Source organism: Meriones unguiculatus, chromosome 4, assembly GCF_030254825.1.
Source record: "Meriones unguiculatus strain TT.TT164.6M chromosome 4, Bangor_MerUng_6.1, whole genome shotgun sequence".
NCBI classification, from domain to species: domain Eukaryota; kingdom Metazoa; phylum Chordata; class Mammalia; order Rodentia; family Muridae; genus Meriones; species Meriones unguiculatus.
In genome coordinates, this window is record NC_083352.1 from 63,389,844 (window position 1) to 63,413,353 (window position 23,510).

A 23,510-nucleotide genomic window follows, 5' to 3' on the forward strand; every position below is an offset into this window, starting at 1 on the left:
TAGAGTACTGACTAATGTGCACAACGCTCTGGATTTGATCCTTGGGGTATATGAAACAGTTAGGCCCTGTGGCCCGCCCACATGAGCGGGGTGGGGGGGGATCCTGAGCAAACAGGATGAGGTGCTGGGGTTTGTTCCATAGCTCCCCAGACACACAGCCCCTCAGTCACAGAGATGCACACCCCCATACACCGCGCCACACACACGGTCCAGTTAGGCAGCACGCTATACATGCGCCCTTAGTTACACACACCACACCATACAAACACCCTCAGTTACAGAGACCCAGCCTGGGCCTGCTCAGGCCCTGGTAATTCCAGTCCTCACATGAGGAGATGAAGGCTCCAGGGTGCGGACCTCCCTGTCCCTAGCACACTACAAGGCTCCTGAGACTGCCCACGAGGGAAGCGCCCTCGTTCACTGGGAACAGAGAGTGATGGGGGGGTGTCTCTGTAACAGTGCCTCCTGACACTGGAGGCAGTGGCATGTGGTGCACAGGCCAGCCTGGTCTACACAGTGAGACCCGTCCCAAGAAAAATGACAACAGACACACCCAGAGTGGGTGAGTGACACAGCTTTCCTCTCTCACCTAGAATTTGACCAGTGGCCTCAGGGCTCAGCTTCCTTAAGGTGCCAAGAACTAGCCAGGACCAGGAGAGTGAGGTCCTGGCTCTTGTTAGAACTTTCTTTCCTGTGGGCTCCTCTGCCTGTGTGGAACGGCCTGGGCTTTTCAGTGATAAACTTACAAACAAATTCCTCTCCCGGCCAGGGTGTGGCTCCCTCAGCCTGTGTGGGGCCTGTGGTTCCCTCAGCCCAGCAGCTGTGCGCAGACAGGCCTGGGGGCATGTGGGCAGGGCCGTGGACAGCTTCACCTCTACTGGGCCTCAGTTTCCTTGCTGCACCTGCAACTCAGTAAGTGATGTACTGATCACCCTAGGGCAGCCCAGAATGTAGTAGGTGATCAGTAAGTACATCCTGAGAGTGAACTGCTCCCCTGTGTCCCCTAGCATCAGCCTGATGTGCAGCAGGTGCTAAATAAATGTGTGGTGCACGTGAGCCACCAGCCTTGTGTACAGCAAGGACCTGGTAAATATGTGACATCGTTGTGACCATTTTGGCATGGAGCAGGTGCTCAGGCAATCTCCATGAGCAAAGGTCATCACCGCAGGGCCAGCCGGGTAAGCACTAAATAATAAATGCATGGAGCCATCTGATGGAATCTGATGGCATCTTTGGGAACCTTCACTCTGTCCGGACCTCAGTTTTCACAAACTGGAGTTGGTGAGGACAAACTGCGGCAATTTCCCTTTAGGCTGACCCTCTGTGGAGGCAGCAACAGGCCACTGTCCTCGAGTGGATCCTCCCCACTCAAAGCCACCAGGCAGTGACTCACGCCCTCTGTCCCATCCCGCCTGTGCTGGAACCAGGCTCCCAAGCAGCCACCCAGCCTGCTCCGGGAGGGGCCGTGGACATACTTCAGGCCTTCGTTCAGCGCCTAAAAATACCGAGGCCTGCAGCCTCGCCGCCGCCCTCGCCCCGCAGAGCTGGGCATCTCTTTTGGCCGCCGTCCGGGAGGGCCCCTTTCTGAGTCCCCTGACCTTGCTCATGGAGACCTCCCGGAGCTGAGGCAGGAGGCTCGGGGAGTGAGTCCCAGGCTGTCAGCCTCCGGGTCCAGCCTCAGGTCCCCTTACAATGGCCGCACCGTCCCCTGGCCTCCTCACCCCGGCGGGCACGGCCCAGGCGCCCCCGCCAGCCAGAGCAGCACGTGCGAAGGCTCGGGGCTGGCACACGCCCGCGGGGTGCGGGCTCAGCCGCCGCTCCGCAGGTGCCCTGTTGGGTCAGGCAGCGCCCTGCCCACCTGCTTGTCCCGGAGGGAGGGTGAGTCATCCCAGACTGCGCAGTTTAAGGAGCCAGCCTCCCTGACCCCGGCTTCCCAGCAGGCGCAGGGTTGGTTTCGTCTCGTTTCGCATTTACTAAGTAAATTCTACTTTTTAATATGCCTGTTTATGTGCACCGTGCGTGCGCGTGCAGAGCTCATGGGCCAGTCTCCCGATCACTCCGCAGGAGTAATTGGTTTTTCCTTACTTTCTTGGTTGCTTGGTTTCGATTCCTTCTTGCCTTCATTGTTGCCTTCCTTCCCTTCCTTCTTTCCTTTTTTTTTTTTTTTTTTTTTTTTTTTTTTTTTTTTTTATTCAAGACAGGGTTTCTTTGTGTAGCATTGGCTGCACTCGCTTTGTAGACCAGGCTGGCCTCGAACACATAGAGATCCACCTGCTTCTGCCTTCCGAGTGCTGGGATTGAAAGCATGTGCCACCACTACCTGGTCACTTTATTTTTTCAAATGTTACTTATTTTTCTGTCTATCCATGTATTTATTTAGTGAGCGTGTGTGTGTGTGTGTAGGTCAGAGGACAACTTGTTGGAGTCCCTTCTCTCCTGCACCATGTGGGTAGCAGGGGCTTGAACTCAGCTCTCTAGCTTGGTGGCATTCCGCCCTGTCAGCTGCCCTTTTATGTAAGGGCAGATGTAAACTGCTCTGCAGTTTGCGGAGTAGTTGCCTGGCCAGCCAGTAAGCCCCAGGGGTCCTTCCTGCGGTGACCCAGAATTTAAGGATGGAATTCAGGAAGGCCTCAAACTCACAGAGACAGCTCCTCCACCTCCTGAGTGCTGAGATCAAGTGGGCGTGGCTGCCACGCCCTACCCACCTCTTCCTGTGGGTTTCATCTGGAGATGAATCCCTGTGTGGCCCAGGGTGCTTGGCCTCAGCCTGACAGGTGCCATAGCCTGGACTTTATGCTCTGAAGTGAGAGAAGATACACAAAGAAAGCCAGGATGACAGCCCAGAGGCCAGCAGAAGGGTCCTTGGAGCAGCTGGAGATGCAAAGGCCCTAGCTGATATGCCTGCAAGTGGGTGGGCACTGGGGAAGAGTGAGGGCCACAGCTGCTGTGGCTCTGGGAACCTGAGGGGAGGGGGGGGACAGAGAAATGAGGAACAGGTGGGGTCTCAGCCAGTACCAGGTTGGAGTGACCACAACGTCACCCAGCACAGATCCCCATCCTGACAGTAGCTACATTAGTGTATAAGCCATGTTCTGTAAATGTGGGGTGGAGGGACAGACAGACAGGACAGGAAGCATAGAGTGGTGTGGAGGGGTTGATAAAAGGCTGGGCGGGTAGATGTGTGCACGCATCCTCCTGGATCCGAGTTGGTCAAGGTCATTAGAAGCCACAGCACATCTGTATCTTCCTGCCGTGACCAGTGTCTGTGGAGACCCTGTCCTTCGGCCTGTGTGTTCTCCCTGTCCCCACAGTGACCCTGGTCCCTGTCAGGGGCTGCGGGGTGGGTGCTGGGCAGGATGCTGAGTGCTGGCCCAGCAGAGGCGGGCAGCCGGGTACCAGATGCCTACCTGCCTCTGTCTGTGAGTCAGCATCACCATGGCAACTGGCTCTGCCGGATGCGCTCAGGGCTCAACATCGTCATTGCAGCCCAGCCACCGTCAGAGCTGCCTCCCTGGCAGGGGCACAGATATTTTTAGCACATTTCAGGCATCACTGGAGACAGGAAGTCTAACTTCCGAACACCGCGTGCCCTCAGTCTGCTGGAACAGGTGGCATGTGTCGGGGTGGGCACTCCCGCAGGGCTGGGTGGCCGTACCACAGGACAGCACAGCTGGTGTTCATGGGGTCACAGCCAGAGCTCAGGATAGAGAATGCACTAGTGGGGAAACTGAGTCAAGGAGTGAGTTTATGGGATGGCAAATAATCAACCTCACACCCCAGCTGATGAGGCTCTGGGACTCCAAGGGATTACTGCTCCCCTCATGCTCTTCACCCCACTCCAGGCAGGTCCCCTTACTGAAATCTGTGCCATTCCTCACATTCCAACCCCAGGACCTTTGCTCCAGAGCAACTTTCCTTGAGCCTCTGGAACCATCCATTCACCAACATCAAAGCTCCCTTCACATGATTCTCTGTGGTTTTCAGACTATTGGTCTCACCCAACCTATGGCCCCTCCTTAAAAAAAAACAAAACAAAACAAAACTATTTTTACTCCCAGGATGTAAGGCTGCTTGCCTGGGCTTCCCAGGCCTGGCTAGCCCCTGCCTTCCCTTGCTCCCTGGGAGCTTCCAGTCACTCAGCCGGGCTATGGGACACCCAGGCACGGGGTGAGAAGGGTCTCCCTGCATAGAATCTTGCAGCAGGCTCCTGCAGGATGTGTCCACCTCTGGAGGTGACCCATGAGAAGAGACATTACGTGCTGTGCAGATTGGGCAAGCAGGGTCCCCACATACCTGTCATATGTCTGTCCATCTTTTAAAGACAAGATGGGGAATGCAGAGATGACTTAGCAGTTTTGTTGTTGTGTTTTGTTTTTGGAGACAGGGTTTCTCTGTGTAGCCCTTGCTGTTCTAGAACTCACTTTGTAGACCAGGCTGGCCTCAAACTCACAGAGATCCACCTGCCTCTACCTCCCAGTGCTGGGATCACAGTTTAGTAGGTTTTGAGCACAGGCCATTCTTCCTAAGAACCTGAGTTTGACACCCAGCACAACTGTCTGTAACTCCAGTTCCAGGGGGTCTGACGCCTTCTTCTGACCTCCATGGTACCAGTCTCTTACACACACACACACACACACAATTTATATATATATATATATATATATATATATATATATATATTTTTTTTTTTAATTTACAAAAGGTCAAGGTCATAAATCAGTGGACTGAGATAGATTCAGGTTTTGGCAAGGGTTTACTTCTGCACAGAAGTGTTCAGAGTCCCTAGGAGCTAATGAACCAGCATAGACCCAAGGCCTCAAGCTTTCAACTGACTGAAAGTGGGCACAAAAGACCAAAGAAGGATCCAGGAGATGGCAGCCACCGAGTCAGGACTCCAGAGGCAGGAAGTGGGTTGCTCTGGCCAGTCAAGCACATGCAAGCCAGCCCTCGATGGAGCAGAGAGAATCCTCACAACCCCTCCCCCACTTTATTCACTTTTCTTGCTTAGCCACTGCTGCTTCTGGAAGGCTCTGGACTAGGCCTCTAACAGGTAAACCGAGTCATGGCTCCAGCTATGATTAAGTGTGCAGGAGGCATTCCTCCTTGCTGTGTGGAGCATTTGTCCATTGAGCTGAGTGGGCCGTGTTCCCCAGAATACTTGTTAGCCAGGGCTCTGAGCCCCTGGAGCCCCAGGAAACATGGTGTGTGGAGCTGCCATCCTCCCAGCCTGACACAGACGCCACCGTGCTCAGCTACAATCCTACCCAAGGCTAATGGGAGCCTCGGCCGTCCTTCCGGTGGGCTGTGTCCTACACTCGGTGGACTGCCCGCCACTGGCTACAAGGGCGTCTGCCCACACCGCAGTGTGCTGATGTCCTTACAGGGCGGCCAGCACCAAACTCTCCAACAGCAACACTGTTTGGTGTTGAGCTCTGTGTGAGTTTGGGACTCTCCCAGGATGCTCCAACGGTACCTACTAAATGTGGGGTCAGATGAGCCCCTTGGAGTTAAGGGCTCTGCCTTTCTGTGGGAGGGGCCTTGGGGAATGTCGACCTGTATTAATGTCACAGTGGAAGAGAAGGGAAGTGGAGGCCAGTGTCACTACAGTCCGCCACCAAGGCGTCCAGCAGGGGCTTCAGGGCCCCACCAGACAGCTGCTCACAAGACCACCGGTGGGGGCTTGGCCATTTCCTTGCAGGGTTTGGGGGTGGAGGACACTGAGGCTTTCTACCAGGAAATCCCTTATCCCTGTCAGGACAGGACTCACACATGCAATGGCACCAAGTTCTGAGGTTCCTTTTGGTGGCGATGGAATTTAGGGCCCTCGGGACTACCCTGGTCCTTCCTCGTCTTTGGTGAAATGGCTGGTGCGGGTGGAGCACTCAGCCCCCAGCCTTAAGAGGCAGGACTGGTGAGCCGGGCTGGCAGGAAAATGCCCCATCCAGGACACTGTCTGGCCGACAGGACAGGTCAGGCTCCACCCAGTGTTCCCTGGTATCTAACCCTCATGCTGGTAGTCAGCCATTACTGTCCCATGGCCAACTTGACAGCCTATGACACTGAGAGGCCTGTGGCCTCCTGTGGCCACCGACAGGCCTGGTGGCTGGCCTGGGAGGACAACGTGGCGTAGGATGGGTAGGATGGTGTTACTGGGCGGCACCCTGACCCCGACATTTGGGCCAGGACATCCACGGTGATGCCGGCACCACACGCATGCACACGTGGGAAGGCGCTTGGACTTATCCAGGGCTGGGCACTGCTGACCTGGAGTGGGGTTGGAGTATCAGGCCAGCAGCCTGCTTCCACTCTGGCCTTGGGCTCCTGCTGTTGGGCACGCTCCAGGGCAACCGAGGGGCCACTGTTTCAGTCTGAATCTCTCAGGGATCTCAGCTCTCCATAGTGGCTGCTTCCCGAGGCTCTAGAGGCGTCATTCTTCTTGAGGGATGGTGAGGGCCGTAAGTCTTCCTTCTGGCTTCTGAAAGTCAGGTCCACAGGAGCCTCGGGGCAGTCAGGCATGCACAGGTTATCCGAGACTCCATGGCTACCTAACGGGCACCAAGGACACAGTAAGAAGGGACAGGAGCCTAGTTACCCATGACCCATTGGTCAAGTCACCACAGAATGCTTTGCCCTGCTGTATGCCATGATGTCAACAGGCCTGTCCTGGGCAGTCATGCTGGTGGGCTCCTGGGGACAGCCTGCTGTGGTCTGCTACATAGCTCCCCACACGGGCAAAGGAGCACCAACCTCAGGAGCCTTATAGGGTCCCAGGGCTGGTCAGTAGCACCCAGAACCATTCAGACTCACCCCCGCTGTCCCAGATCTGGCAATTCCCTGACCTCAGTGTCAGTGAATATGTAGTCATTCTAATTTTATCTTGGAAGGAGGCAGCCCTTCTGGGGAGGTCTCGGCCAGACACCTCTCAGGGAGTGGCCCAGCCAATCTCCTCAGGCAGTAGCAGCAGAAATGCTCTTTCACGTGTCTCAGTCTTCGGCCTCGGTCCAGCCTCCTGCGCTCAGTTACTGATGGAGGAGCTCAGATGCAGCCTCTTACAGTCGCTGGTGAAGACGCCAGCAAAGCCGTCAGATGTCTCCCTGGGTCTTGCCAACCAAGGCTGGGTTAACCCCTCGCTGGTTCTAAGCTGAAGGGGTGTGAAAGCGGAGGCTCTCCACAGCCTCTCATAGAAGCCAGTCCTGCTCTGAGGGCCCCTGGACCTACTTCTCATGTTCAAGGCCTTTCCTCCTCTAGTGTTCCTCTTTGGGGCTAGGCATGGTGGTGTCCACCTTTAACCCCAGCACTCAGAAGGCAGAGGCAGGATTTCTGTGAGTTCCGGAAGCCAGGACTACAGAGTGAACCAAACAACCAACCAAAGAAAGAAATGAAGAAAGAAAGGAAGGAAGGAAGGAAGGAAGGAAGAAAGAAAGAAAGAAAGAAAGAAAGAAAGAAAGAAAGAAAGAAAGAAAGACAAGAAAACCTGAACAGCCATCACTGGGGCTCCAGCCAGGGTTCTTGGAGCTGGTTCAGGGCATAAACGTGGGCATCTACTGTCCCTGCCAGGCAGTGCCCCTGAGCCATTCCTATGTCCTTCAGTGTCCAGCTGTCAGGAGGGGCTGGTGACAGGCCGTGCAGGCTGGTGGGCCCTCACTGAGGTTCTCAGTGAAGGAGGGTCCTTTTCCCAGCTCAGGAGCTCAGCTGGCAGAAGACTGACATAGGAAAGTGTGCTGGGCCCCCGCCCCTGTCCCAGTAGGGCACCCGGCTTCCCACAGTGACATTTGCAGGGCACCTGGGCATGTGTAGGGAAGGGGTTTGGACCAGCCTCTGGGCCTCTGACAGGCTCCATAGGAGGGGTGTGGTCAGCGGCTGTGCACACAGGACGGGTGTGGGCAGTGTGAAGGGGGCACTGCAGGGGAATCTCCGCCCTTTCACTATGGTGTGGGGGTTTCCTGGTCTCTGTTTTGATATGGGTGTCTAGGGCCACTACAATTTTACAGCCACCATAGCCAAGAGAGGATCACATCTTGACAGTAGTCTATGTAGGGGGATCTGTTGAGGGGTCCTGGATCCCCAGGACTCTAAAGACTCCTAGCTAACTCTATCCAGAGCCTCCTTGTGGGCTACCTGAGAAAGGGGAGCCAATTTAACAATAGAACTTCCTGAGCATATGTTTAGAAAACTCTGGATTTTGTTGGTTTGACTTTTGAGACAGGGTTTCTCTGTGTAGCCGTGGCTGTCCTGGAACTCACTCTGTAGCCAGGCTGAACTTAAACTCAGAAATCTTCCTGCCTCTGTCTCCCTTAGCATTTGCTGGAGCTGTGTAAGCTCCAATGTCAGAACTCCTCCAGAGGGGCCCCTCTAGGCTGTAGGAGTCTCACCACGGACCCTTGGTCAAGCTAAGCTTTCTCATCACACCACTACTACATTCATCCATACCCCACCCCCACCCAGCGCCTCGAGCCTCAGTTTCAGGAGACTGCTCAGTGAGGTGGTCAGGCCTCTTGGGGGCAGGCTGTTCAGTGCCAACTGGGTTCTTCCCAGTCGCCCTTGGTGGGTCCCAGGCCTCTCTGGGAGCCTTGCTCATCAGAGCCAGTCCCCTACAGATCAATCAGGAAGGATACCTCTCCCAGCTCCGCAGGAGTCAGACCCCAGCGACAATGGAGGGAATCCCAGCCTCTGTGTCCCAGCCAGGGAAGACACTCTCAGGATTTTGAGAAGAGAGATGTCAAGAAGCAGTGTTTATTCACATCCAAGGAGATGGTGCCTTTCCCGTCCTAGGTTTCCCGTTGTCTCTCCTGGATGTCGCTGACACACTCCCATCTGGGGCTCTGTGCCACAGGGCTGTGATGGAGTCACATGCTGCCTTCCCCCTGCCCTGAGGCCCAGTGCACACCTTTTCTGGGCCCAGGGATGTGGCTGCTGCTGTCTCTCGGTGCACTAACTCATGCAGAAGCTATGGACAGGAGCTTGGTCCTTCCTGTCAGCCAGGCTCCTTCCCTGCCTGCCCTGATCTCACCACAGGGCACGTGGAAAACAGGAGCCCAGATCCCTCTGACCCTTCCGCTATCCCAAAGCCTGGGTTAGACCACAGGATTCGCAGGCCTGGGCCGATGCTTACTGGACCACCTACCCAACTCTTGCCAGCTGACTTGCACATCTGTTCTGCTTCCTGCCTTCGGTCCTAGACGATCCATACATACGGAGCCTGAGCTCAGCTCTGAGATTTCTCTTTGGTCCCATGAGATCTTTGTTTAATATTCTATACAGCCTAAACAATGGAGTTCAATTTTCTTTAACTGAAAAAATTAAACTGAAGGCTGGGTGACTCAGCATTTGGGAGACAGAGACAGGATCATCTCTTTGAGTTTGGGCCCAGCCTGGTCTACATAAAGAGAACCATGTCAGCCAGGTCTACACAGAGGGTCCCTGTCTCAAAAAAAGGCAAAAACAAAACAAAAAACCCCCACATCTTCTCTGGCCTGACACTTCAGGCCCCAGGCAGAGTGGCTGTCAGTCCGACCCCACAGGTTAATTTTCTAGTTTCTTCTGTTCAGCTTGGTACAGGCTAAGTGGACACATTCTGGCCAGCCCTGGTGTGTGCTTAGCCTTCTCAGGTCCCCTAATGCCTCGGCTTTATGAACTGCAGTGTGTGCTCTGATTGCAAAGGGCCCTTGTAAAGAACGGCTTTGGAGCTTTCCATGGTCAGAAGAGAGTGGCCCCGTGCAAGATCCACCCCCACATCCCCCTGCAGCACCCTTAAGCAGGGACATGGCTTGGACAGAGGCCTCCAGTTTTGTGGGCACCCTTTCTTTGGGGACCTTGTGTGGGAAATTCTCAGTGGTGCTTCCCTTATGTTCTGTCTGAGTTCAGCGAGCCCTGAACCATCTGGGGGTGTACTTCACAGAGGGGCTGTCCCCATGGGGGTGAGGACAGCAGGAGGGGCTGGGATCCGAGGTCGCTGTCAGGCAGGGTCTTCTGTGTTCTTGATGTCTGCTTCTGTTTTGTGGATTCTTTTAAGATTTTGTTTTGTTTTGGTTTGGTTTGGTTTTCAAGATAAGGTTTTTTTCTGTACAGCCCTGGCTGTCCTGGAATTCACTCTGTAGACCAGGCTGGCCTGGAACTCAAGAGATCCACCTGCCTCTGCCTCCCAAGTGCTGGGATTAATGGCATATGCCATCGTTGCTGGGCTTCTTTTAAAATTTCTTACTTTAATCGTGCGTGTGTGTGTGTGTGTGTGTGTGTGTGTGTGTGTGTGTGTGTGTGCGTGTGTGCAGAGCCTGCTGAGGTCATGGGCCTCAGACCCCCTGGACCAGGAGTTATATCTGGTTGTGACCCACCTTGTGGGTGCTATTGTTGGGATCAGTAAGCAGGCACTTCTATGGCCAGCTCCAAGGGACCTGATAGACCGGTTATTAGGCAGTTGTGAAGACACCTAGACCACCTGCTGACCACCTAAAACTACCTGCGCATGTCCCTGGGTCACCCTATAAGAGAACTGGAGCCCTCCCCTTTCTCTCTCTCTCTTCTTCCTCTTCTGCTCTCTGGCTCTGTCTCTCTCTCTCTCTCTGTCTCTCTCTCTCTCTCCCTCCCTCTCTCTGTAACCCCCTTCCCCTAATAAACCTCCCACGTGGAACCGATCTCATGGTGTGATTTGTGGACTTCACATTCGCACATTTCCTAACAGCTATGAGTCCTCTGCCAGAGCAGCAGGTGCCTTTATGGGCTGAGCCATGTTTGGCATTTTTGGTAACACCCGGCATGGCTTGTATTTTCTAGCTGTATGAAGGCAGAAAGTACAAGTCGCCTTGCTGGTCCTAAAGAGCTTCGGGAAAGCAGAAGGGTGCCTGTGGCTTCCTGCGCCTCTAAGGGCAGGCCCCAGGGGAGCCGCCACACTAGGCTGGCTGCACACTGCAGCTCTGTTCTTGTTGGGGTCCACAGCAGGCCAAGCAGCAGCGCTGCCTTGAGGGGCCTCGGGCATCTCCTGCTGGCTTAGAACCTAAGGCAGGGGCCCAGCTGCTCAAATTCCCCGAGGCAGCCCCATGACCTGTGAGGGATTGGCTGCTTTGAGGAAAGGCGGGAAAGGAGGACAAAGAAAGAGTGCAGGGAGGAGGGGACAGCGGGGGAGAGGAGGGGCAGAGGAGGGAGGGAGGAGGAGGAAGAGAGGGGAGCAGGCTGCAGTTGGCAGGGTCAGGAGTTCACATGCCAGACCCTTGTGGATCTGGGTCATACTAGCCCCTGTGGGCTGGGTTGACTGTACAGACCAGGGTCCTCTGGCCACTCACTGGTCCGCGTCCCAGTGCGGCTCTTCTGGCCACCGTTTCTCCTTAATGCCCTTCCCCCAGAGCTGGGTTCAATTAGCAGCGGCTGGGGCTGGGGAGATGTGGCCACAGAAGAGTCAGGGTCCTACAGCCTCCCTCTCTCCCCACTTTCCAGGCTGGGCTACTGCAAGGGAAACTGAGGCACAGGCTGCTCAGCTGCGGCCACACTTAGACCTGGGTAAGGATACATCTGCTCTCTGAACACACCAAAAGCTCCCCAAATAAACCCTAAGTCAGGTAGTGCCAGTCATGGCCCAGGACTGGGAGCCAGGAGCCCTGTGCCTCGTTTTCCCTGTGTGGGGTGTGGAGGTCTCACCTGACCTGTGTCACCATCCCCCTACCTTTCTGAATTTAATCACCTGCGCCTGCCCTGAGGCTAGCACATTCATTGGTCACTAAGTTCCTGGGGTCCCCATTCTGCTCACTGCTGGGCTCCCTCATGTTTGTTTTTTGAGACAGGCCTTTCTGTGTGGCCCTGGCTGTCCTGGAACTCCATCTCAGATCTCCCCCACCTCTGCCTTCAGAGTGCTGTGATTAAAAGAGTGAGCTACCATCTCCAACATGGTTTCAGTTCGTAGCCCAGCTTGGCCTTGATCGTACTCCTGGGCTCTGTTTTCAGAGTTCTGAGATGATAGGCCTGAGGTTTACCACAGAGCCTGCTTCTCTACCCCTCCTCCCGAGCCATACCGACTCAGGTCGGTCCTGTTGGGGGTGAGGGACTCGCCTCCCAGTTCTTCAAAGGCATGAGGCCTGTGTGTACAGCTGCCTCAGTTTCCTCCACTCACTGCCCTCTCAGACAACTTTCCATGCTGTGCTGATCACTCAACAGCACAGGAAGTCTGTCACAGGCCCGCAGGACCGTGGGCGGGGACAGTCTTTAGGTTTCACGCAGAGGCAGAGGTGGAAAGTCCGTCTTTCCGGTGGGGTCCTCAGCCACAGACCTTGCTCCCCAAAAGTAGGTCAGCACTTCCACAGGTGCTGTGCCCACTCCTTCCTCACACAGGGTCCATCACCACACTGGAGGCCTCACCCAGACAGTAGCTGAGTGCCTGCGGTGTGTAGCTCTGGATGGCTCAAGGCCTCCCCGTCTGGACCATCCTGGGTGAGGACCCAGCCTAGCCCTGGTGACCTGAGGGCAGCAACCCATGCCCTGCATCAGGGTCTGGAATGGTGGTGTTTCTAGTCCTGTTTATGGCAAAAGAACTGGCCTCATCCCTGCGACCCAAAGAGTACTACACAAAACAGAAAGGGAGGAAGCTTGAAAATGAGAGCCAGCAAAGCCGAGCACGCTTTAATCCCAGCGCCTGGGAGGCAGAGGCAGAGCTGGGGGCCAGCCTGGTCTACAGAGGGAGTCCCAGGATAGCCAGGACTAGACAGATTTTTTTTTTAAGGCTTACTACAGAACACTTTTTTTTTTTTCGTTTGTTGTCTTTTGAAACAGGAACTCGCATCGCCCAAGCTGGCCTCAAACTATCCAGCTGAGGCTGGCTCTTGATTCCTGTTGACAGGAGACCCCACGCTTGGCTTGGAAAGGGCTTCGGGAAGGCGTTGCTCCCTTCTGACTGGCAAGATGGCAGCAAGACTGAGCTCGCGCCTCAGGACACACATGATAAAAAGGCAGAAGCCACCAGCTGTCACAAGTTGTCCCTGACCCCCATGAATGGGCTGTGCCCAAACACTCACACATCCAATAGATGGATAAATGTAGTGTTTAAGAAAATCTGCTGTGAGAGAGCCTAGAGACAAGATGGCCTACTGCTCCCACACAGGCAAAGCCTTGTGAGAGGATAGGGTGGGCCAAACAGCAGAATCAAACAAGTGGACAGGCTTAATTCAGCCTAATTGGGGCCTGGGAACCCAGCAGGTGCACTTTAAAGCACGACTGTGCTGCCACAGGTTGGTGTGGAAGATTATCTCCCTGCGCGAGTCCTTTCTGGCTAACTCCTGACGGTCAGCAACAAACATTTGTGGGAGACACTGGGCTGGCGGGGAAGCTGAAGGTGCGCTCCATTTCCTCATTTTAGAAAGGTTTTATGAGGCTGGAGGGAGCTGGCGGCAACCCAGAAAACAGGACGTGGTCCCTCGCAGCGGCTGCGCCACCACCTGCGGTCGCGCCCGGCGCCGGCGGAAGCAGCAGCCGGGAGGGGCTGGAAGCAGCGGTCTTCCCGGTAACCCGACGCCCAGGAATGTGCCCCCCCTCCCGGCCCTGCCACCTGGGGACAGTGCCCGCAAGCTCAGCCCCAAGCACCGGGGGCAGTCCCCTGTCTCAGCCCCTCCCAGGGGCCCCTTCGGGTCTTCCCGGTTTATGAAGCCATGGATTGCTTTCTGCCTGAACATCCAGCAGACACGTCAAGTTTATCTTCGCCCTGCGGAAGGGCCCAAGAACCTGGGGACTTGAACCCAGGCCCTGGAGACTTCAGGTTCAGTGTCCAGCTGTGGCGCTCTGGGCTGGTCACTTCCTGCCCCAGACACTGCCCAAGGAAGACAGAAGTGAAAACAGTCCTGAGTGGGCGCTGTTACTGCCAGTGCCCAGACTCCAGCCAACCCAACGCCCGGAGACTTCCTGATCTCCTCCCCTTACTGAGGTTTTGAAGGTTGGGTAGAAAATTTTTCGAGAAGCTAAGGGCACTCCAAGACCGGCTGTTTAATTTTCTCCAAACAATAATCAAACAATGACTGATGGGGTGATGAGGTTGCTCTGCGGTGAAGGCGCTTGCCGCCAAGCTGAGGTGAGGGTCTGACTTCCTTCACAGGGTCCACACGGGAGAGAAGAGACTTGACAGCTATGGTTATTCTCGAGCCTCTCAGTAAGCTCTACCCCTACAGAAATGGAAAAGAAAAAAATTAGCCCAACCAGGCGGTAGTGACACACACTTTTAATTTCAGCACTCGGGAGGCAAAGGCAGGCAGATTTCTGAGTTCGAGGCCAGCCTGGTCTACAGAGTGAGTTGCAGGACAGCCAGGACTTACACAGAGAGAACCTGTCTCAAAAACCAAACAAACCAAAATAATCAGGTCTTACTATTTTATCATATTCTCCCTGTAACTACAGAATGTTCTCCGTTGGAATCCGAGTCCCAGAGGTCAAACTCGATTTGGTCTGTAAGCCTGCCTAGAGAAAGGTCTCCAACCAGCTCAAACGAGCGCTGTCTCCCTGTCTACAGAGCTCTAGACCATCCCCCAGCCGCCAAGGCCAAGGCCCAAGGTCAGGGCGGGGCCTCCCTCGCCTCCGCCAACTCTGCACCGGCCCCGGGGAGAGGCGGGCCTGGCGCCCCGGGCCTGCTGGCTGCCGGCCAGCGCAAGCTGCCTCAACCCTCTGCGGGGGCCCAGGCTGGGATCTGGCCCTCGCAGCCCAAACCCCTGGTGTGTGGTGCGGGGAGGAGTCCACTCCATCTTTCTGGATGATCCCTTGGCTACAAAAGGGAATAAAACCTGGGTGTGGAGCTCCCTGAGGCCACAAGTGTGCCAGGCTAGTGCGTGGGGGATGGGACCGGGCACCTCAGCAAAGGCTTTGAGGGGCTAAGGAGCTCTACCTGCAACCAGCTGTTTCCAGTGGTCCGCGAGTCAGATAGGGTTCATGGGAGGGTAGCAGGAGGCCTGCCTTGAGTGTGCTGGGACCTGTCCCTCCCACTGCTCCCACCACCTTTCCCAGCAGGCCAAACCCGGCCCATCAGGCCTGGCGGGCATGATGTACTAATTAAGGGGGTAATTACCAGCCCAGGATTCTTGCTCCCCAGCTCCACCCTGGGACCCACCTCAGGCCCAGGCAGTCAGGGGTAAGAACTTGAGCCACCATGGCTGTCCAGGGCTGTCCAGTTTGATGGAACTGCACCCAGTTCCATCAGAGGGGGAGTGCTCAGGTAAAACAGGTGTGAGGTACATACCTGTCTCCACTCAGGAGGTGGAGGCAGGAGGATCAGTTCTGAAATCTAGCCTGAGCTACAGGAGATTCTGTCTCAAAACAAAAAAACGCAAGTTCACCCCCAAAGTTCATGCCATTGCCACTAGTTGGCAGTCAGCCTGGGTTATACCTTTTGCATGGTGGCCTTTAACCCCAGCACTCAGCAGGTCCATATCTCTATAAATCCCAGGCCAGCCAGCCTGGCCTGTAAAAGGAGGCCCTCTCAAAACACAAAATAAAACTCAAACAACAAACCCAAGACCCAAATCTCATGCTGGGATGAGGTGACTCTGCCTGCCGTTCCAGCAGCTGTCAAGCTGAGGCAGAGGGATTTCCCTGAGTCCTTGGTCGGCTAGGGTACAGTGTGTCAGAACAGTGGGACTCAAGTACAGATCTGTACTTGATCACATTAAGTACATACATTAGCCGTCTAGGACCCAAGAGGCTGAGGTAGGATGGCTGGGAGGTCAGGGCGTCAGCCTGGGCCAGAGCCATCCCAAACCAGGGCCATGGGGTTGGCTCAGTGGCTAAAGGTGCCTGCAGCAAGCCGGACAACCTCGAATGCCATGCAGAGTCAGTCACACGGTGGAAGAGAACCAACTCCCAGCTCTCTTCAGACCTCCACAGACACACAAACGCTCAACACAAGACACTCATATGCAAATAGACAGAAATATACACAGACACACCCAGACTCACATTCAGACAGACACACACTAACACGTAAAACAAAGCCGGCAATTTCAGGCTGAGGTGAAGTGGATCAGTGTATTGGAACACTTGGGAAGCTGAGGCAGGGGATTGAAGTTGAGTTCATGGTTACCCGAGGCCACAGGATGAGTTCCCACCTTAAAACAACCCAAAACAAAGACTTAAAAAGCTCAGTTTTTAACCCCACAACAGCTGGAGCCCTGGCCGGCTGGGGTCCGCACAGCCCATCCTCAGCTACCCTTCGGAGAGGGCAGGAAGTCAGGTTTTAGGCTTCTGAGCCACCCTGTGAAACTGAAAGCAACGTCTGGGTACTGTCCCTGGGACCCTCCTCTGCCCTCCCCCACTCTGCCCGGCACCTGCCAACGAGGAGCCCCGTCGGAGCAGCCCTGGCAGACGCCCAGCAACAAGGGGCGTGGCCACGGATGGGCGTGTCGGGGCGGGCCTCCAACGAGGGCGTGGGCTTGGGAGGCCCGGCCCATCACGCCACAGAAATGGCTGAGAGGGACAGACACACGGATAAGAGCGGGTCTAGGATATACTGAGAAGAGAGCTAAACAGAGAAGTAGAAAGGGAAGAGCAAGAGAGAGGGAGGAGAGAGAGAGGAGAAGCGGACAGAGGAGGAAAGGGGGCAGAGAGAGGCGGACAAACAGATCGAGGCTGCCCCGCACTCCTTGGCGGGCGTGTGACCCGGCAAGGCCGCGTTCAGCCCCACCCCCATGACGTCAACCCACAGTGCAGCGCGTTGTTGTGCCATGTAGCGAGCGTCGCCCCTGGCAACAGCGGCCGCAGCCGCCACCAAGCGAGGGCGTCCAGACCCCGCCCTTTTATGCAAATCTATGACGTCACCTCGGACCAATGGGGAGCGGGGGCGGTGAGCTCATCGCGGGGGCCGAGGCTATAAGGGTGCGCGCGGGCGGCGCGGGACAGAGCGGCCGGCGGCGGAGCCGGGCAGTACGGGCAGCGGACTGGGGGGCGCACGGGCCCCCCCGGGGAGGCCGCGGCCACTCCCCCCGCCCCGGGCCCGAGCGCGGCGGGGGAGGCGGGGATGGAAACGCCCTTCTACGGCGAGGAGGCGCTGAGCGGCCTGGCTGCGGGTTCGTCGAGCGTCGCCGGCGCTTCTGGGCCCCCCGGCGGCGGAGGCTTCGCGCCCTCGGGCCGCGCGTTTCCCGGGGCGCCCCCGACGAGCAGCATGCTGAAGAAAGACGCGCTGACGCTCAGCCTGGCGGAGCAGGGAGCGGCGGGATTGAAGCCCGGCTCAGCCACTGCACCTTCCGCGCTGCGCCCCGACGGCGCCCCCGACGGGCTGCTGGCTTCGCCGGATCTTGGGCTGCTCAAACTCGCGTCGCCGGAGCTGGAAAGGCTGATCATCCAGTCCAACGGGCTGGTGACCACCACCCCGACCAGTACGCAGTTCCTCTACCCGAAGGTGGCGGCCAGCGAAGAGCAGGAGTTCGCCGAGGGTTTCGTCAAGGCGCTGGAGGACCTGCACAAGCAGAGCCAGCTGGGCGCGGCCACCGCGGCCACCTCAGGGGCCCCCGCGCCCCCCGCTCCCGGAGACCTGGCGGCCACCCCCGGGGCCACCGAGACCCCGGTCTACGCCAACCTGAGCAGCTTCGCGGGTGGCGCCGGGCCCCCCGGGGGCGCGGCCACCGTGGCCTTCGCCGCGGAGCCAGTGCCCTTCCCGCCGCCCCCGGGCGCGCTCGGGCCGCCGCCACCTCCTCATCCGCCGCGCCTGGCCGCGCTCAAGGACGAGCCGCAGACCGTGCCGGACGTGCCGAGCTTCGGCGATAGCCCTCCGCTGTCGCCCATCGACATGGACACGCAGGAACGCATCAAGGCGGAGCGCAAGAGGCTGCGCAACCGCATCGCCGCTTCCAAGTGCCGCAAGCGCAAGCTGGAGCGGATCTCGCGCCTGGAGGAGAAAGTCAAGACCCTCAAAAGCCAGAACACCGAGCTGGCGTCCACCGCCAGCCTCCTGCGCGAGCAGGTGGCGCAGCTCAAACAGAAAGTCCTCAGCCACGTCAACAGCGGCTGCCAGCTGCTGCCCCAGCACCAGGTCCCCGCGTACTGAGCCCGAGCGCGGGGCGCATGCGCGGACTCGCTGCGGTGGGGGGGCGCCCCGGACTCTTTTTGAGACTCGGCGCCCCCGGACTCGACAAGCCGGACCCCCCTTAACTCCGGGTGGGGACCCCGAGCGCACGACCCCCGCCCTCGCGCCGCCCCTGTTCCTTTAGCCCCGCGCGTGTTGCACAAGCCCGCCCCGGCAGCCCCTTTGTACGGCCGAGGAGGGACTTCAGGGGCGCGCAGCCTCACGCTCTGCCTTTCTTTTTCTTTTTTCTTTTTTCTTTTTTTTTTGCCTTTTGGAAGAGAGAACGGGAGTGTCCGATTCCGCCCTATTTATGTTTCTACTCGGGAACAAACGTTGGTTGCGTGTTGCGTGTGTGTTTCCTTGTGTTGGTTTTTTAAAGAAACGGGAAGAAGAAAAAACTCCTCCTCTTCCCCTCCCCCTCCTCTCGCTCTCCCGACACCATCCCTCTCTTTTTGTTTGGTTTTGTTTTGCTATGAGTCCACATTCCTGTTCCGTAATCCTTGGTTCGCCGGTTTTGTGTTTTCAGTAAAGTCTTCGTTACGCCAGCTTGGCTGTCCGCCTCCTTCTTACCCCGCCGGGGCCGGGGTGGGCGGGGCCTGGCCCGCTCCCATCCCCCTCCCTCTTCTGGCCCCTTCCATCCCCCACCCCCTTCCAGGCGGGGAGGGAACGCGGCGTGGGCGCGGACGGGGACTTCACATCTGCGCAGCGAGCGCCACCTAGGCGCACGCCGTCCGCTCTGGTCCAGGTAGCACCCGGACTCTGGGCTCCTGCCTAACCTGTGCGACTTTACGGCTGTGTCCTTTCTGGAAGAAGGGTGACGAAAGAGGGGAAAGGAGCGCACGCATGCGCACCCGGACCGCGGGGCCTCGGTCTTCCAGAGTTCAGTCTCCGTCAGGGCGTCATCCTTACAGAATGGTGCTGGCCTCAATAGATTTTATTTGCCTTTGTTGGTTTCAAAGGGTGCCTCAGGCCTAGAGCCTTCTCTCCAAGACCATGAAGAAAGAGGGGGCCTAGAGTCGTGTAGGTGAATAACTGACCGGCACTTCCCTAGCACCTGCTCTCCCATTTTGAGGAAACTTAATTTTCAGCGACTTGAGTCTGAATACCAATTTTTTTTTTTTTTTGAGACTGGATCACTCCATATAGCCCTGATTATTCTGGAACTTGCTACGTAGCGCAGGCTGGCTCACAGAGATCCCCCTGCCTCTGCCTCCCGAGTGCCTTGCCACCATGTCCACAGCCTTTGCTTGAGTGCTTTCAGTGATGGAGATGGACCCCGGGCCTTAGAGCAGGTTAGGCAGGGCCCTCAACTCAGCCCCAGCCCCAGCCTCTCCCCCAGCAGGGACATTGCCCCGGGTCTGCACGCCCCCCCCCCCCCCCACACCAGTGTATGCACTTTGCTGTCAGCCCTGGCCACTGTTGAGACCCTGGGTCTTGGAGTTAAGATTCTGCTTAGGGTGTCACCATGGGTGCTAAGGTCACATGGTAAGTCCCAGTGGGGGACGAGTGTCCAGAGAAGCCCTGCGAGGCACTGGGTAGCCACCCGTTGGCCACAGAAGTCTGTGCTTTCTCTCTTGGTGTCCTTGCTCCTGACTTGCCCACCACCCTGAAGGGAACTGTTTTTAAAGCTGGGTGGTTCCAGCATCATCCCAATATTTGGGAGAGGCAGGAGGCCCCTTCATCCTGGACCCTGTCTAGGAAAACAAAGGCCAGAAATGAAAAAGGAGCTTGAGCAGAAGTTTTTTTTGGGTGCTGGGATGACAAGCCAGTTTATGCAGTGAGAGGCTGGGGCAGGCCCTGTCCATGCGGACATCTCCTCAGTGGCAGGCTCTGAGTCCCAGCTTGGTACTGTTGTGTAGCTTCAGCAGCCGTGCTCTAATTCTGAGGGCTGTGAAATGGGCCTGGCCCAGGGGTGGCTGCTCTGTAACAGGTACTGGGGAAGAAGGAGCCAAGGCTGGGCAGAGCAGTAGGAATCTGAACTCCGACTTCTCCCTTGGCCTTTGAAATTCTGGGATGCAGGGCACCAGTGTCTGCACTGGTCTCCTACTTTGTGGTGTTGGATGGAATCTGGGTCTTTAAAGATTTCTGTTGTTTTTTTGAGATGAGGGGGTCTCACTAAATAGCCCAGGCTGGCTTTGAACTCAGTTCTGCCCGCCCCTGGGACGAAGGAAGCATGTCATCACGTGGCCCAATGAAGCTTTGTTGATGCTGGGAGTGTGTTTAGCTAACTGAAGAGCAAGGCTCTGCAATCCTGTGTGAGTCTCAAGCACTTGAAATGCAGAGGCAGAGCATCACGAGTTCCAGGCTAGCCTGGAACATTATACCAACAGCTACATAAGGAGCCTGTCTCAAAACATCAAGGACTCAGTGACAGAGCATGTGCCTAGGGTGCCCGGGCTCTGGGTTCTGTTCCTTGTAGTGAGGGGCTGCCTCTGCAGTTCAGGTACATCCAGGCTCCCAAGGAGCTCACCAGAAGTGCTCAGAACAGCTAATGGACAGGGGGCAGGAAAAGCTACAGGGTTGTGTGGTCAGAACAGCTAAAGGACAGAACAGCTGAAGGGCAGGGGGCAGGAAAAGCTACAGGGTCCTGTGGTCTCCTGCATAGAGGTCTTGCTCTGGCAGCCTCTTGGACAGGCTAAGTGGTTCTGGCTTGAGCATGCTGTGCACAGGCCAAAGTGTGTGTCAGCCTTGGCCAGAGCAGCTGTGACTCATGTTGGGAGCTAGCCCAGCCTGGGGGAGTGACCTGGAACACTGGCCTCACTCCACCCACCCCTCCCAGGACTGGGGCTCACAGTCCATGCTCCTTTTTTTTTCTTTTTCTACACAGAGTCTTCATATTGGCTCAGGTACTGTAGCATCCTCCTAGAAAGTCTGGCTGCTTGCCCATGTGGGCCATATGAGGCCCACCAGGGGTCTCGGGACATCGTGTGATCTCAGCAGATACCCCAGTTTGTGACAGACCTCCCTCCAGACACACTGAGGGGAGAGTTGGGGAGTCACCTCCCTACGCAGGGCCCTAATTTTCACTTTGGGTTACAACCATCATGACAGTCAGTCCTCTTGTCCTTTCAGGGGCTCCAGATCCATGTTCTAGAACCTTCTCCCTTACCCTCTGCTGGGATTGGTCAGAATTCATCTGTGAGTCATAAAGACTTAGATAGTAGGGTCCCAGGCAAGCCATCGGGACTGGTGGCTTCAGCTCTGCGGACAGGTGAGTGGGGGGTGGTGCCACTCTTGTCTGCCACCCAGCTTCTGCCAAGGGTGTCTGCGTCCTCTGGGCTCGGGTAGCTCAGAGACAGGATTTGGGGTCTCCAGGCCTTGGTGGTACTCTGTCGCACTGAGCCTGATTTTCCTTCTCCAGCACCAAGGTGAAGCGGCTCTTCCTAACTAACAGGGAGCACAAGGTCTCCGAGATGTGCTCACAACTGCCCCTAGCCTGCCTGCACCCCTCCATTTTCTCTCCCTGCACCACAATCCTAGTCCTCTCTCGCCTTCTTCTGCACTCTCACCAGGTCTTATATCCCCGATGGATTTTTTAAAGTAGGTTTTATGTAGCCTGAAACTATGTAGGCAGGGCTGACCATGAAGTCTGGGTCCTGCCGCCCCTGCCTCCTGTGGGCTGGCCTGACGTGTGCATCACCACATCCAGCTTTGTAGCCCAAGCAGTCCTGGAACTCACGACAATCCTCCCGTCTCAGATAACAACATGCCTGATTAAACAGGGTGCTAGAGATGGAGCCCTGAACCTCTCACATGCAGAGGCTCTGTACCACGAGCCACAGCTCCCTCACAGCCTGCTCCCCAGCTCCCCCTTCTGCGTCCCCTTCCCCGTGACATGAGCATCAACATCTGTGATGACAACTCCTGATTGTGAGCCTACTGATAGCCCCTCCCAGCACGTGTCTCACAGGTGTCCCCCCACAGGGGAATCTTCTGGGGTTTAATAAAGAGGACAGTTTGGGGTGCAGTGCACAGAATGGGTGCTCCATTGCTGGCCCCATGCTGGCTTGGTGTTGAAGCCAGGGGTGTCTTCAAGGCCTGGGGGACACGGTGACCATTCCAGGACTGAAGGCACCCCTGGGACCTGTCCTGAAGGTGGGGGCTGGTGGTCACCCTTGCTGCCTGGACTTGGTTCTGCTGTGGACCCTGTAGTGGCTGTGAACAGGTAACTGCTCTTTGACTTGGTTTCTTTTCGTTGGTTTTCTGTGGACAGAGTGCCACTGTGCAGCCCAGGCTGGCCTCAGACTCACAGAGACCTGCCTGCCACACACACCCAGTGTTGGTTATGTGTTCGCAGGATGAGATCAGGTGCTGGTGCAGCCAGCCTGGGGCCGAATTCTGTTCCCAAGCTGTTTGCCCTAATGGTCACTAAGAGGCCTTTGAAAAGCCCCTGCACAGCTGGTGTGGTGGTATACAGGGACCCAAGGGCTCTCACAGAGGATTTCTTGTTTCTGGCACCCACAGCAGGCGGCTCACAGCTCCAGGAGCCGTCTGCAGTCCTCCAGGGAGCCTGCACACAGTGTCGTCCAGTCAGTGCTTCTGTGCTGGGGGGACATGTCCAAAAGCAACTGGGGAAGAAAATGGTCTCCTCAGCGCACATGCTCGCATCACTTCCTGTTGAGGACAGGAGCTCAAGCAGGGCAGGTACCTGGGGCAAGAGCTGCTGCAGAGGCCGTGGAGGGTGATGCTTACCAGCCTGCTCCTCACGGCTTGCTCAGCCTGCTTTCTTTCTTTCTTTTTTTTTTCCCCTCTAGACAGGGTTTCTCTGTGTAGGCCTGGCTGTCCTGGAACTCACTCTGTCGACCAGGCTAGCCTCAACTCAGAGGTCCTCCTGCCTCTGCCTCCTGAGTGCTGGCATCACAGGCGTGCGCCACCACTGCCAGCCTAGAGCCTAGTCTCTTGGGGACGTTTCTCAGTCGAGGCCCCCTCCTCTCCGATGATTCTAGCTTGTGTCAAGCTGACATAACACTAGCCAGGACACACATATACATAACACTAAAAATAATTTCTAATGAAAGCAAATGATAAAACAGGCTGGAGAGATGGCTCGACAGTTAAAAGCACTGGCTACTGGTCCAGAGAAGCCCAGTTGGATTCCCAGCACTCACACGGGCACTCACAACCAACTCTAACTCCTGTCCTCTTCTGGCCTCCACAGCTACTACATCACACAGCCACACACCCCGGGAAAATACTCATACACATGAAATAACCTGAAAAAGCTAAAAACATAAAGGGTAGCATGATAAAGAGGGCTCCTTCCGCAGTCATGAAGAGCAGCTCAGACCACAGCACCCACAAAGCAACCTGCGTGACTGCACAGGCCTCTGACCACAGCGGCCACACACCCCGCACGTGTGTGCTTGCAGGCACACGTGTAAAACAGCCAGGCATGGTGGTGCGCACCTTAAGCCCAGCACTCAAGAGGCAGAGGCAGGAAGATCTCTGTGAGTTTGAGGCTAGCCTGGTCTACGGAGTGAGTTCTAGGCCAGCTAGG

General features: G+C 56.5%; 1 protein-coding gene across 1 annotated transcript; it reads left to right on the forward strand.

Annotated features, from left to right (window-relative positions):
- The first annotated feature begins 16,401 nt into the window (after positions 1–16,401).
- On the forward strand, positions 16,402–18,558 carry Jund (JunD proto-oncogene, AP-1 transcription factor subunit). The gene has a single exon (XM_021638024.2). The coding sequence runs from the start codon at positions 16,970–16,972 to the stop codon at positions 17,993–17,995; it is 1,026 nt and encodes a 341-aa protein (XP_021493699.1). The 5' UTR covers positions 16,402–16,969; the 3' UTR covers positions 17,996–18,558.
- Positions 18,559–23,510: the final 4,952 nt, after the last annotated feature.

Bases quoted from the DNA above. Each gene is read 5' to 3' on its own strand.
- Jund (XM_021638024.2), top strand. From the start codon at position 16,970: ATGGAAACGCCCTTCTACGGCGAGGAGGCGCTGAGCGGCCTGGCTGCG.